Here is a 16,287-nt window from a genome sequence, read left to right as displayed (position 1 = left end):
AGGAGGGCTCCTAAAAGTGAGTTTCCTACAGACCCGTTTCGACAATTTCCAAAGCAGACAACCCTCGGGACGGACTGCAGGGCGCATTTACACAGGCTGTTGGATACCTACTTCCTTTTGCACGCTCGTTATTTGACTAAGAGTGGAGAAACAGCGACGTTATTCATCATGGGAGCGACACCATCCGTGCAGCGGGATGCGAAGAGCCCTGAAGATGCGCCAGAGGACATCAGCGCGGAGCTCAGCAACACTCAGGATGGAGAAAACGGAGACGGCAAGGTAACACTACGGTTGAAAAGTAATATTGTCGCTCTGAGATGACGTTTTGGATGTGTGTGGGGATATTATAGGAATAAAACGCTCAACGTGCTCACCTAAGTATCCCCTTTCGGGACCCCTTGAGTCAGATGTGTGGCGCAGCTAGTTATTGAGCTTTGCTTAATGTAAACACCTGATAGGCTCCCTCCTGACAGCTGTGACTGCGCTGTGCGCTTTTGTGATTCGCTTTAGCAGGTATTCGAGAAAACGTTGAAACGGGTTTGCTTATGTCTATATTCTTAAAGCTTTTCTTAAGTTTAATGAGTAGATTTGCAGTAATGCAGTTATTGAGGTGTTCAGATTTGACTCCACCAGTTTTTTGTCCAGACAACATGGGTCGTCTGGGAAAAAGAAAATTGAGATATGACTGCACCTTTCTATCCCGTTCCCAATTCCCCATGATGAAGGTGCATATTTTATGACATCGTGAGTCAGATATATCCTCCTGGGTGGGCTCTTTGGTGTTTAAATGTGTTTGCCTTGACAACATACTAGAATTATCATTCAAGTAGGTTCTGAATATATCATTCAAAAACAGCAGTGCTTTCATACTGAATATTAGCATGAAGCTGCAAAATTAATCATAGTCATATGTTCATATTATCACAAAAACACGACTACAAGTGCGATAGTAGTACTTTTATAAAGGAGTTCTAAACAGAGTTATTGAGGATATAGACTAAAAATTTGGGCAGTATAACTTTTCATATATTCCGTACATGTCCCCCTGAATGCTTTGTGAGTTTCTAATGGACCTTAGAAAAAAAAAATTGAGATTTTACTTTTTTGTAAAAATTGTGTTTTTGTACAAATCAGATTGTACATATTAGTTCGCCACCTCATAAAATAGTTATGTCATCATGAGATTGTGTTGGCTCCAACCATTCTGGGACTTTTTCACTCTTGCGTGATCCCTTACTTAATTTAGAGACACAAATTTGCACTGTGCTGTTATTTCTTGTCATGTGCCAAATCACGGGGTGCATAACTTGCACCTTGCCGTTATATTCCTTCAAAGCGCTATGTATCAAAATGAGGGGATAATGTAGCAAGCAGAAGCCATGCAAAAACTCAGGGGTTTACCAAGATCGGAGGATGATGATTTTTTGATGGGATAAAGGGAAATTGACCATCTTATATTATTATGATATTTATTATACAGTTACATTATTTAAAGAGTTGCTTGAGTGAGTCTACTCAGTATAAGTACTACTATACCAGTAATCTAATTTTTTTTTAATATTTGGGCATAAAACTTAAGACAATTTCATCTGATGTTAACCACAGTCAAAAATCCTATATTGATTACATTTTATTATTGTAAAAAATTGCTTTAACACAAAACCATAGAAAAAAATTGACAAAGGCATTACAGAGATGATCCCAGTGTATTAATTTTGCATATTCGGAAGTGGAAAGCATATTCACCAGATTCAGTCTGGGGCTGAGAAAATGTTAACTTTTGTAGGTTGTTAATTTATTATGTTAATTATGAAACTATACCCAACAGACCATAGCTTTTGTTTAGGAGTGAAATGTGCAGAAGTATGCTTCATTGTGTTCCAGAAAAGAGTTACAATTCTTTTCAAAGAACGTACAAACAAGACAATGACCTTGCATTTTGTTTTCTCCCAGCATTCCATTCTTCTTCTTCAGCTGTTTAGTTTTCGGTGAAGTGCATGATGATCGTCTGACCAGCTGAGCTTGTATAGCCTACAATATGTGCCTTTTTTAACAGGCGAGTCTAAGAGAATAAACATGTAGTTGTTGGAACAAGACCTTAGATACAGAAAAAACCCTGTTAAACCCATCCAGTTTTGGTGACTTGACTGAATTTTGTTTAGTCTAAGAGAAGGAATATTCAAAACTCGAATGTTTGTTTTTTTATTAGATAAGGACCCTTGAACAGGTGTGGTCTGGCAAGACAATGTATGTGTGCATGCACTTTAGCGATACAGCTACATACTGTGACTACAGCATTTCGTCCCCTTGGAATTATAAGGTTCTATCTGCGTTCTGAGCAGGTTTTGTGAGATATTTGAGCTTTTAAAAGTTTTTTGCATTCCATTAGACGGTGGGTGGGGTGGGTGTAGAAAGAACCTTTTTTATTTTCTAAATAAAAAGTTCCAAAATGTACACAACTTAAAAAACAACATCACATCTAATGTTAAAGAAGTGGTCACGAGAATAAGAATATCCTGAATAACTAAATTTTGACAACAATATGTCAGATAGAACCTTATAATGCCAAGGGGACGATTTGTGTGAGGCGCCTCTACTAGAGATGTGGTTGATTAAACATTCTCTCTCTGGCATGCATAGGAAATGTTTAGTAATTTAGTAAAAGTTATCGTTTCTCTCTCTCTTTTGCCCCACCCTGCACTATCTAAAAATGGGTTCAACACAAAACATAGGATGATGATGAGCACGATTCTCCTACCCATTTGAAACATTTCCCCCTTTCTTGAAACGCTCTCAAAACACTCACTTTGTTTAAAAACAACCAGGGGCTGAACTCGACTCTCGACTCTTTTCAGACTCTTTGCTGTGGATTCAATGGCTAAGCCCCAAGACTCTAATTGCAAACATATAAACTCACAATAATGCCTATGTTTCCCTTACTATGAGATACCACACTTGGGCCTTTTTCCAAACCAACAACAGCACTGATTTGACAGGTGTTCATTAACACCCTATTAGTTATTCTGGAGTAGATTCTTCAAACTTTTCAAAGTCTCGGATACAAAACACTCAAAACCCGCGATTGGCTTGCATTAACTTGTTTAACTTATGAAGGATGGTATATAAAACCTTTACACTGTCAGAGGGGTAATGAGAGAGGGGTGGTGTGGGAGCGTTTGCAATGCAGATAAGAGCCTTTATAACTCGGATAGGGACCTCATACCGAGAAAGAGGAGTGGAGGATGGAGAACGAAGAGAACAGAGGGCCCAATTTAGGATTGGTTTTGGAGGACAGGCTTCCCGGCGGAGGAGGCAGGTGGCTGTTTGTGCTTCGGATTACACTCGAAAGTCAAAGGTAAACTAGAGAGAGGGCGAGAGAGGATGTGATGCAAGGAGGAGGGGACGTGGGTGGAAGCGTTGGTTGGTTTTGAATGGGAACATATCACCGTAGAAAGAGTTGAAAGAGAGGGCCACTGAGGCGAGGGAAAACCACTAGATGGATTATGCAGTGTGCTTTGCTACTGGGGGTGATCGAGTACACTGTTAAAGAATTGAGAAAACGAGAGAGAGAGGGATAATTTTTCTTTTTGCCAAGTTAAAAAGAAATGAGAAACCTGTTTGTGTCAAAAGGTAAGAAACATTAGATGGCATGCTGATTCTTGTGCAGGTCACACTGAATACAGGTATGTGTTGAAGACAGAGATACAGGTTAGTCTTTGGGTTGTTATTATATACTCTATTACTAACTATTTCCTCGGCCACTTAAGGTTAAATCCATCTAAATGAGGTATGAATGCTTAGTTACCGTTTGACCACTTGGATGGTATACATTCACTTATGCGCTTGGTCCCAAATGACAGTTTTGAAATTCCATGTCAGCGTCAGGGACGAAAAGGAAAGTAATGACAAGACCATTAGTTCCTTACAAGGCGCTTTAAAGTAATTACCTAAGATGAACAATTCAGAAATTCTGATTTTGTTACTTGATTCTTTTTTTTAGTAGTTATAAATCTGTGTTATGGAGAGTTGTTTAGTGAGGTGTTGTAATATTTTCTCTGTTGGAGTAATTACCTCAGTTAGTTAAAGCGACCGACACACCTGTTTCATAGCTAGGCCACTTCCTATCCAGAAAAGCGCAAATTAAGGAGGAGGCAATGATTAGCTCAAATGAAGTTACTTCCGGTGTTTTAAAGACTCCAGTTATTCTCCTGATTATGTTTATATTTCCTATAGCAGCAAAATTGAAGCTATTTTTAAATCATTGTAATCAAGTTACATCATATTGTCTTGTCCTGTTTGTCTAGACCGAGGGGACAGGTCCTTTCTCAGGAGCACACGATGGCTGGTGGGCAGAAGGGCCAGGGATCCGCAAACTAAAACGTCCAATATTCTTCGCACGTCTTCTTTTAAATCGAACGTCTGTTTTGTGGAATTAAAGACACAACTGAATCACTTTGCTATAAATATTTCACTCCCTAAAAACCTAGCTAGAGGACTCCAGAAATATAAATATCATATATATAGTAAATATATTTCATGTATTCTTTGCGGTTGACACTCTGTACTATACATTAAAATAAATCATTTACTTTAAATTCAGAAAGGAATGAAAAAGGATTACCAATAATATTCTATATCAATTAAATCGCTGTTCCTGAACTCGATATTCATCAGAGAATTCTTTATCATAAATAATTTTTTTTATATTATATTTTTTCCACCAAACAACAATAAAACAAAAAAAAAAAAAAAAAAGGCAGTACAACTGTTTTCAACATTGATCAGTCACCTATCACTAATCTAACTGTTTCTTGATGCATCGATCTCTTATATTAATTTGTATTTCTGATTGGCAATTCATGTGACACTGAAGACTTGGTTTCAATCGACTGCTGAAAATTCAGCTTTGCCATCACAGGAATACATTAAACAGCCTTCATAAATAGATTCAAATGGAAAACAATCATTTCAACTCTTTGTAACTATCAGCATATTTCACGTACACCATACTCTGTTTTGTTTTTACGCCCATATTTTGCAATGCACTCCCACAAAAGCAGCCCTTGGTGAGTTATAAGAGACTTCTTAACACAACTAAAACCTACCTTGGTGTGTATTCCATCGTGAACTTAGTTTTGCTTTAACTTTGGCGTTTTCTTTTTAGTTTGTTGTTGCTCTACTCAGAACCCAATACCTCAGCCCGCTCAGATGAATACGCCTCCTATTTTTGAACCAAATTTGTCGTTTAGAAATACAAACAGTCTTTTCACTGATTCTGGACACCTTGTTAGCTGGTGCCATCGCCTCACAATTCATCCCCGGTTCTCTCTCTTTGACTCTTAAATTTGCTTTGTCTCATTGCCGGCTCTCTTATTAGAACTAAGGACCGCTTTTACATGGGTCAACAATAGAAGGGTTCTTATTATTCATCTAGCCATACTCCCACTGTCCTCCTCCCATAACATTATCATCACCTCACCAATGACTTTTGTTTCACTTCCATCTCCCTCTTCATATCTCTTTCCACCTTCTCACTTAGTTGTAGACTAGTAGAAGCGTTCAGGCCTCACTAACAACATGTTACTAAGTGCCAGTTCACATAAAAACACAATCTTCCTAGAGAATAGAGAATAAGAGGCCCAGTGAGAGACAAAGTAGAAACACAAGAGACTGAGGCAATCCATTGACCAATAATCTTCTATATAATTAACAAACGTGTTGAGTCAAAAAATATTTTCTGTTTTCCTTAGTTTTCATTCCTTTTCCTCAAGCTAAACAAGCAATTCCTCTCTTATTTCCTCATCTTCTGAGCTACTCTTTTCACTGGCAGTGGGCTTGTGGATGATCAAAACGTAAAGCAACTCTCCTTGTGTGAAGATCCCTGGCTAAGTGCTTTCATAATCAGGAGCCAGCATCAATAAAACGTTTCATTACTGCCCTGCCAGAAAAAGACAACCCTGTCAACGTTTACTTTGTCTGCACTTCACAGCTCAAGAAACATATTGTGCCTGCTGAAACAACAACCTAAAGGGGCTCCTAGATGTAGCAGGCTTCAGCAGCTTATTACAAAATGTAGTGGAGACTACTGACTTATATTTAGCTAATTTGAAGATAACCATCATCCGGAAAGCTTCATCTAGGATGGAATTCTAGAAGTCTTTTGGATTTGAAATGTGAATCCTCAACCAACAGGTGACTGGAATGCTTTTGGGGGGGGGGGGGGGAAATATATTTAGGCTTTTTTAAAAAGACTTAAAAATGTGGGGTTTAAATCTATCAGCATCATTGTTTTTCCAGTTAATTTAAATCCGCAAACAAAGGAAGGATAGAGGCCATAAAAACTAGTTTAAATGATGTGTCTTTTCCTCTTGAAATTGGATTGGTCTGGCCAGATGTTGTCCATCTGGGTCCGGGCTGTTTGCATGCTAGTTTAAAATTGCTTAGTTAATGCTGATTAGTGTTTAGATGATGTCATAACTGTTGTTTCTCTGTACAATTTTTTTACAAGGCAAATGTTTTTTAAACTGGGGTATAACAGTCATTAGAATCCTCTATTTCCTGTGCCAGTGTTTTGTTTATTGCTTGTAGCAATCAGCTTTGGATCAGAAGGAGGATTATGCAAATACAAAACACTCCTACACAGGCGGTGTGATGGAGATGATGTCAACAACAACTGAGCAAAGCCACAATCAGTGGATGGTACTGTCCATCACAGACAGGACCCACTCCCATTCAAATGAACCAAACCAAAACAGATGTTTTGTTGTTCCTGGAAAAAAAGAAGAGATGGCTAACTGAGCTTCAGCTGAGGATTTTGTGTCAAAATACATCTTTGACTGCTCTTTATTTTCAGCAAGTTTAACATTGGCTTTTCACGCTCTTGTGAAAAGCATTTCTTTATGAAGATGACAGCAATAAATGCAGACAAAATTCATGGATATAGAGCACTTATACTGCATGTATATCCAGAACATATCCGTTGAAGTCGAGTACATGAAGTAATTGTTGCCTGCCGTAAATGTGATTTTGTGGCAGTTGCTGCTTAGCCTTATTTGCACTTTTCAGATACCTCTTTATCCTATTGTTAAGCCTCATCTAGTGCAAAAAATGCAGTGCATTATGGTGCCATAATTCTTAAACAATGACCTCCCTTGTAGATAAAGAGACCACACCTCAATTTCACCCCGCGGCCTTGTCCTTTTCCTCCCACGTGCTTTCCCTTAATGTAGCATTTTCCTCATTTCTGAATGTATTTCCATTTTAACAGTGTTGGTGGGCTTTAGCTTGTGCCCCTTAGGGAGTAGTTTCACTACATGATGTGCTAGGCGAATGTACACAGATGTAGTAAACAGCTGAGTCGCATGGATCTACTTCCCCCCATTACAAATTTGCACAGGGAGTCATAAAGGCTTAGTCAGATTTGTCTTCCTACTACTCTCCCTGAAACACGCCCTACACAGACTCGACCAAAAATTCATCTGTCATGGACATCGTGGCCCAGAATGTAAAAACGACATTCCTTATCTAAATCCTTTTATTCACATGTAAAGAACAAACTTCTTGCTGTGGTGAGTTTAAGAGTGAGTGATATATCATTGTACCAGCCTGTTTGGCATCTCATCAAGATCCCTGTAACCATCTTTCTAATTACTGATAGGAAATGGATAATACAGGACGTTTTTGCTTAGCAGAGTGTAACTGTGACATGGCCGGGACTTGAGTAAAATCAATATTGGAAACTTGGCTCCATATAAACCGACGTCATAGACGATAGCATCGCTAATTTGAACAAATAAATATGACTACAAGTGTTTGTGTGTAAAGGCTCAACCAACATGATGAAGTGGTTTGTTGGACAGTGGACTATTTCTTTATATGATAAAGCTACTTTTTGAAGAACATGTAGATTGAGTTGATTATTTTTTTGGTATGTAAAACTTTAATAAAATACGGTCACAGTTAAACTGGTTTACATGTCTTACAGAAACACATACATAAACTTTACATATACAAGGGAAGCAGACTCAAACCGTAAGAAAAAGAAGCAGAATCAAGTGACTAGATCGACTACACAACCTATTTAGCCTACATACCAGCAACAGCCGAAATTTGCTGTTAAGTAGCCTAATTTGCCACGCAATCAGAGATTCGGTTCCAAAAACACGGGGTCTTCCAAATCGCTTTTGAAAATGCGCATTTGCGTTTTACTTTTTCCATTTCGAGTTAACGAAATCGCGTGCCACTCTCTGCAAGTGCGGAGTGTGCATCACAATACCAACTTCTTTTGTCAGACGCCGCAGCCAAAAAATCTTCTTTTAATGTTTCTTATGGGCCAATGAGGGTTTTTAAAAAATAATACAATTAATAAGTAATTTAAATAATAAAAAAAAAAACAGTCCCCTGGCTTAATCCGAGGTCCCTGCACACATGGGGTTTCCCCTAGGCTGCAGCCTATGCAAGCCTGTTCCGTTAATGCCGTGCCTGGTGATGTACAGCATTTTGTATGTCATTTCATTATATTATTATTACTTATGTAAGGGAAACAGGTTCAATTTAGGCTCAAAGGAATCATTTTAAGATTTTACAGTGAATTTGAAAAGAACACTGTTTTCACGGCTGATCACTGAAACGGCCAGCGTTCACTGGAACGAGGCAAGGTTTAAAACATCAAATCTGCGCTGGGATATTAATATCCCAGTATTAGTGAAAACACTATTACTTAGCACAGTAACAAACGCAGTTTTAAGAACATTAACCTTGTGAGCACAAAACACAAGATACTTCTCTTTCAATATAAATAAGGCTTTATTAGATAACATCTAGACATAAAACTAATCTAACACATAGCACACAGACGCACTCACAATTCACACAATTTGCCAGGCGGATGAACTTGGAAAGAGTGCGATTTTAAAGAGAATGAAAATATGAAATCCCAAGTTAACAGCAATACGAAATTGCATAGACATGAACAACATTTATCACTTACTTAACCCTCGCACTGAGGTCCTCAATGATGTTAAAATATATTAGATAACACCAGTACAGATGTGAGTCTGGAGTTACTTGCGTTGCCTGTTTAACGGGGTTCCCTTTGTTTTCGCTGAAAGGGTTTTCCCGATTGCTGATTGGCTGGAAGTTCAGTAGTCGTTGAAGTGACGTCTTGGAAGCCCGTGTTGGCGTAGGCTAAGATGCGGGAGTTGTGGGCTGGTTGTCAGTTTTCAGCGGGCACGCGAGGTCAGACTGGAGACACGGCTTTACAAAACTTAACTCAGAACACGAAACTCTCAAACGGATAAAGAAAAGAACCTAAGTAAAAGAACAGAAGTAAGTTTGACAGCGACTCAGGTGTGTTTCTTCTCACGTGGCTAAGTAGCAGCAGGCGTGCAAGGCCGCATCACTCTGGAACGGCGCTCGAAAGAACGCCTAACATTGATGACAAAGCATGCCGAAAAGCAGCTAAAAGCCGCATACTGATTATCAAAGCTTGACAAAAGCTAAAATCTAAAAAGCTCAAACTTGAACGTTGATGGTTGTCCTGTGAGTATTTAAACTGGCCTTTTGGCCACACCTCAATGTTGTCTTGACCAATTAGATACTGTCTTTCTCAGGGTCCCAGTCTTATTATGCCCTGTTAAGAGTCTTTTCTACTACCCCTAGGCGCGGGGCGTAATAATAGTAAATATATTTCATGTAGTCTTTGAGTTGATGTACTATAATTAAAATAAATCAATACTTTAATTCAGAAAGGAATGAAAAATACAAAATACTTATATCACCAAATGCTGTTCCTGAACTCATATTCATCAGAGAATTCCTTATCATAATTTTTTATATAATTTTTTCCACCAAAAAAAAAAAAAAAAAAAAAAAGGCAGGACAACTGTTTTCAACATTGATAATAATACAAAATGCTTCTTGAGCATCAGATCTATATATATTAATTTTTATTTCTGAGGCATTATGTGACACTGAAGACTTGTTTAATGATCAAGGAAATTCAGCTTACACTGCAGGAATACATTACATCCCTCAAAATATATTCAAATGGAAAAACAATAATTTCAAATTGTAAATCTATATTTCTCACAATATTGTTGTTTTACAGAATTTCTTTTGATCATACAAAAAGCTTGGCCTTAGTGAGTATAAGGAGACTTCTTAAACAATAAAAAATCTTGGTGTGTATTCACTGAATTCTTTTGCTAATGTTTTCTGCTTTTAGTTTGCTGCGATGCAGAAAAATAATCAGTGAACCTTTGAACCAAATTTAGGCTTAGAAATACAAACAGTCTTTTTCACTGATTCTGACTCTGCTGAATTGCCACCTCACTTTCCCTCTCTCTCTTTGACTCTTAATTTGTTTCCTCATTGCCTCTCTCTTTATTAGAAAGGACCTGTTTACATGGGTCAAAAATAGAAGGGTTTATTTCATCAGCCAACTCCCCACTGTCCTCCTCCATCACATTCACCCTCTTTTTTTTGTTTCCACTACCCTCCTCCTCTCTCTTCCTCTTTTTAGAAGTGAAGTTGGCCTCATAAAATGCTAATATGCCAGTTACAAAAAACACACCTCTAGAATAGAGAATAGAGGCCAGTGAGGACAAAGGTAGAAAAAAGAGACTGAGGCATCCATTGACATATCTTCTTTAATTAACAACTTGGAGCAAAGAAATATTTCTGTTTTCCTTAGTTTCATTCCTTGTCTTCTCCAAGTAAACAAGCAATTCCCTCTTATTTCCTCATCTTCTGAGGCTACTCTTCACTGGCAGTGGGGCTTGTGATGCTTAAAAGTAAAGCACTCTCCTTGTTGGAGATCCATGGCCTACGTGCTTTAATCAGGGAGCCAGCATCAATAACGTTTCATTACTGCCCTGCCAGAAAATAGACAATCCCTGTCAACAGGTTTACTTTTGTCGGGTCTCACGTCACAGCTCAAGAAACCTATTGTGCGGCTGAACAACAACTTAAAGGATCCCTAGATGGACAGGCCTTCACAGACTTATTACAATGTATGGAGACTCTCGACTTATATTTAGCTAAAATTTGAAGACAACCATCATCACGGAAGCTTCACTAGGATGGATGATTCTAGAAGTCTTTTGGATTGTGAATGTGAATCCTCACCCACAGGTGGACTGACTGCTTTTTTGAATATATTTAGGCTTTTTTAAAAGACTTAAAATGTGGGTTTTTAAATCTATCAGCATCATTGTTTCCAGTTAATTTTAAATACGCAAACCACGGAAGATGCTATAAAAACTAGGTGTAATGATGTTCTTTTCTTTGAAATTAGATTGGTCGGGTCACAGATGTTGTCACAGCTGGGTCCTGTGCGTTTGCATGCTAGTTTAATTGCGTAGTAATGCTGCTTCGTTTTTAGATGACTGTCAATAAACCTGGTTTGTGTTTGCTGTAGAAAAGAAAAAAAATAAAAAACAGAAAAAAAAAAAAAAAACAATTGTTTTACAATGGCCAAATTCTTTTAAACTGGGTGTTAGAACAGTCATAAGATCCTCTATTCTGTGCCAGTGTTGTGTTATGCTTGTAGCCAATCAGGCCTTTGGGGATCAGGAGATTTTATGCAAATACCAAACACTCCTACACAGGGTGGATGGATGATGCTTGTCAACAAAACCTGAGTCAGAAAGCCCACAATTCAGTGGATGGGTACTGTCATCAACAGACAGTGAATCCACTCCCATTAAAATTGAAACCCCAAAACAGATGTGTTTTGTTCCTGGACAAGAAGAGATGGCTACTGAGCTTCAGCTGAGATTTTTGCCAAAACATTTTGACTAGCTCTGTTACTTTCATTCAGCAATTTTTAACATTGCTTTTACCTTCTTGTGAAAAGCATTGTCTTATGACGATTGACAGACAATAATGCATCAAATTCATGGATATGAGCATTAATACTGCATGTAGATCCAGGACATATCCGTGAAGTCGAGTAACATGAGTATTGTGACAGTGGAAAATGTGTTTTTGGCAGTTTGTGCTTATGCCTTATTTTGCATAATACCTTTATTGAAATCTAGTGCACAAAATGCAGGCATTATGTTCAAATAATAAAAACAATGTTAGATAAGGACACATTTCCAGTTTTTGTTGTGAATTCCCCCTTAATGTAGCAGTTTCCTCATTTATGAATGTATTCCATTTTAACAGTGTTGTGGGTGCTTTTAGACTGTGACCCTTAGGGATTAGTTGCAATGAGTTCAATGAGATGTAGTAATTAAAGTGTGGATTCCATTGTGCCAGGGAGTCATAAGGCTTAGTCAGATTTGTCTTCCTAATCTACTAGACATGCCCTTAAAATCTGTCCAAAAATTCAATATGTCCTGACACTCGTGCAGATGTAAAAAGCTTCCTTATACATCCTTTTTAATTCACATTTAAAGAACAAAACGTCGGCTGTGGTGCAGTTAAGACGTGAGTGAGATAATTTGTACCAGCTGTTTGTGCAGTCTCATCAAGATCCCTTAACCAATTTCTAATTACGGAATGAAAACTGGATAAGTACAGGACGTTTGGCTACGAGTGTGGGTAAGCGTGTGCTGGGCTGTGACTGAGTAAATAAAATCAATCTGGACATTGGCGTCCATTTAAGTCAGAACGAAGAAGCATCGCCTATTGAACAATAAATAGACCAGTGGTTTGGTGTGTAAATGGCTCAGACCAAACATGATGAATTGGTTTGTTTAGACAGTGTACTATTTCTTTATGCGAAAATATACTTTTGTGGAATCAATTTAGAGATGTAGTTTTAATTATTATTTTTGGTATGTAAATTTTTATATACATGGGTCAACTTAAGAACTGTGTTTTACTATGTTACCCTACAGAAGAAACATACATAAACGGTTACAATAGACATTAGGGGAAGCAGATCAAAAAACCAGTCAAGAAAAAAGAATCAGAAATCAAGTGACTAGAAATCGGCTACACACATATTATAGCCTACATACCAGCAACCAGCCTAAATATGTCATGTAATCTTAATTTGCACTGCATCAGAGAGTCGGTTTCAAAACACGGGGGTATAAAATCGCTTTTGAATGCCGCATGTGCGTTTTACTTTTCCATTTCGCTTTAACACAATCCCGTGAAACTCTCTGCAGTGCTGAGTGTGCATTCTACAATACAAGACATTCATTTTGTCAGAGGCTCAGCAAAAAATCTTCTTTTAATGTTTCTTATGGGCCAATGAGGGTTTTTAAAAAAAAAAAAATAATAATAATTTAAAATAATAAAAAAAAAAACAGTCTGGCTAATCCGAGGTCCCTGCACAGGTGGGGCCCCTAGCTTCAGCCTAGGCCAAGCCTGTGCGTTAATCCGTGCCTGGTGATGTGACAGCATTTTTATTGCATTCATTATATTATTATTTACTTATGTAAAGGTGAAACAGGTCAATTTAGCTCAAAGGTAATCATTTAGATTTTAAGGGAAATTGAACAGAATCACGTGTTTCACGGCTGTCACTGAAACGGGCCAGCGATTCACTGAACGAGCCGTTTATTACATCAAATCTGCGCTGGATATTAATTCCAAAGTATAGTGAAAACACTATTAATTAGCACAGTAACAAAGATCGGCAGTTTAAGACATTAACTTGTGAGCACAAAACACAAGATACTTCTCTTTTCAATATAAATAAGCTTTATTTAGATAATCTAAGACATATAAACTAATCTACTAACACATAAGCACACGCACTCACACATTCACACAAGTTGCAGGAGGATAGAACGTTAGGAAAGAGTGAGTTTAAGAGAATGAAAATATGAAATCCCAAGTTTACAGCAATACGTGAAATTGCATAGACATGAACAACCATTTAATCACTTAATTAACCCTCGCACTGAGTTCCTCAATGAGGTTAAAATTATATTAGATAACCCAGTACAGATGTGAGTCTGGAGGTACTTGCGTTGCCTGTTTAACGGGGTTCCCTTTGTTGTCGCTGAAAAGGGGGTTTCCCGAAGTTGCTGATTGCTGGAAGTTCAGTAGTCGTTGAAGTGACGTCTTGGGGGAAGCAAACGTCCCCCGGGTTGGGCGTAGGCTGAAGATGCGGAGTTGTGGGCTGGTTGTAGTTTTTGACGGGCACGCGAGGTCAGACTCGGAGACAAGGCGTTACATAAACTTAACTCAGAACACGAACTCTCAAACAGGTAAAAGAAAAGAAACTAAAGAAAAGAACAGAAGTAAAGTTTGATAAGACTAGGTGGTGTTTCTTCTCATTGTGGCTAAGTAGCAGCAGGCGTGCAGGCCGAAGCACGCTGGAACGCGCTCGAAGAACGCTAAAAGTGATGACAAAGCATGACTAAAAGCAGGCTAAAAGCCGGCATGACTGATAGCAAAAGCTTGACAAAAGCTAAAAGCTAAAAAGCTAAACTTGATGGTGTCCTGAGTATTTAAACTGGCCTTTTGGCCACACCTCAAATGTTGTCTTGACCAATTAGATACTGTCTTTTTCTCAGGGTGTTGCATTGTCTGTCCCACCCATTCATAAATCATATGGTAATCTTATCAAGCTCGTGGTCCGAATTTTCCCGCTCTTGCAGGGTATATATTTGGACATGATTCCTATAACAAGAATATGATACATTTGACAATAACTGATGGTCAGAAACGTTTTCAAGCAAGAATATTTGAACACACACATACTAAACATGAATATGATCCCTTAAGCTATTCAAGAGTTATTTAAAAAGACATACACATAAGTGATTAAAACATTATAAAATCAAATGTGTGGGTTACAGGTATAAAATGGAGTTAAGCAATGGACTGATATCCATTTAGAAGTCTTTTTTGAAGTTCATTTTGGTGCATATATGCATTGGAAGGCATTCTCTGTGCCATTCTGGGGAAGTAAGGATACGTCCTGTGAAGACCAGAGGGTTAACAGGTCTCCTTAGGAATTTCAGTCTGGTTCTGCTAGGTGGGGGGAAGTCAATCCACTGATCTCTCATGGCTTTACCATGTTAGGCTCAGACGGGTGTCCATCTCTTCGATTACTTGCCCCAAATTAGACAATCTCTTCTTCGAATTGAAATTGGTCAATAATTGTTCTAATGGTGTTAATGTTGAAAGCTGTTCTGTGAAAGAGTCGGTTATCAGACTGTGGTGCTGGGGAGTTGATTTACAACATCCTGCCTTTCTGTGGAATTCGGCTCATGGTTTCAACCAGGCTCCCGATCGAATCTTTTAATTTGTCTGGTTCACGCTACACTTATTTGAGGTGCACGTGTGGGGAACTGTTTAAGAATCATGTCCTTAGGCAATGAAAACAAACACACTTGCTTTCACAGCACAGAACACAGCGTCATTCTCGACATGGTATAAATACACTAACTAGTGGAAGTGTTTGTGGGCAGATTTAGAGTGTTTGCATTTTGCGGGCAGGCAAATATGCAAATGTGTTAGCTAGTGACGTAGATCGTAACAGGCAAAAGATTCGAAAATTCAGAGCTGACTCTTTCTTTTGAGAGATAATATCTTTATTTATCATACACTTTTTTTTTTGATTAAGAACTTTGCAGAGTGCTTACATTGAAGGACAGCTACATTACAAACTGCAAATAAGATATTTTTCGAAAACCCATATGACCTGCTCTTTAAGGTTATCTAAGCTAGTGTGCTCCAAAACAATGACAAAATTCGCATTTAGAAGATATAAGCATTCAAAACATAGTCTCTCACTTCCACCAATATGGATCAATGATTTTTATCAGCTGTGATATAAAGTAAACAGGAACACTATTGGCTATTTTAAAAAAGGGGCGGAGCTGCTCTTTATGTTCCACCCCGTGTTCCTGTTTTGCACTTTAGTGGACTTTTAAAATCACATTTAAATTACATATTTTAAATCAGCAACTAAATCTGAAATTAACTGTTTTTTCTTACACTCAGCATTTAAAAAGCGCACATTTCAGGTTGATCTGGCCATTGTGCATTTGCAGACCCAAGCGCACATCTCAGCGTGTTGTTTTCTGTAGTATCTGGAGCTTCTAACGGCAGCTGCAGTGATGCAATGACTTTACCAATTAATGTGGATTTACTCCACCATATTGTGTGTTACTCTTTCTCCCATTCATAGTAATATGAGTGAACCATCTTGGTATATGTGCAGCTGTTGATGATTAATGGGTTTAAACAATAAAAGGACATAGAATCGAGCCTGGGGTGACACCACAAGACATCACATTGCTTGCTATTGTAACCTAGGCACAGTTCACATGCCATCCAGTTTCCTATGTTGTTTGTGGCTTAGGCTTTGCA

The 16,287-nt window shown here is 38.2% G+C and overlaps 1 protein-coding gene across 1 annotated transcript in view; it reads left to right on the top strand.

The window, feature by feature from the left end:
• LOC109113733 (A-kinase anchor protein 12-like) overlaps nucleotides 1-16,287 on the top strand; it is a 45,494-nt gene continuing 29,207 nt past the window's right edge. Inside the window, exon 1 of the mRNA XM_042755884.1 lies at nucleotides 1-279. Coding sequence (XP_042611818.1) covers nucleotides 169-279 — 111 coding nt within the window. The 5' untranslated portion in view covers nucleotides 1-168. The remainder of the gene's footprint in view (nucleotides 280-16,287) is intronic.

This window comes from Cyprinus carpio, unplaced genomic scaffold, assembly GCF_018340385.1.
Source record: "Cyprinus carpio isolate SPL01 unplaced genomic scaffold, ASM1834038v1 S000006753, whole genome shotgun sequence".
NCBI classification, from domain to species: domain Eukaryota; kingdom Metazoa; phylum Chordata; class Actinopteri; order Cypriniformes; family Cyprinidae; genus Cyprinus; species Cyprinus carpio.
This window is presented reverse-complemented; position numbering and strand designations above follow the sequence as displayed.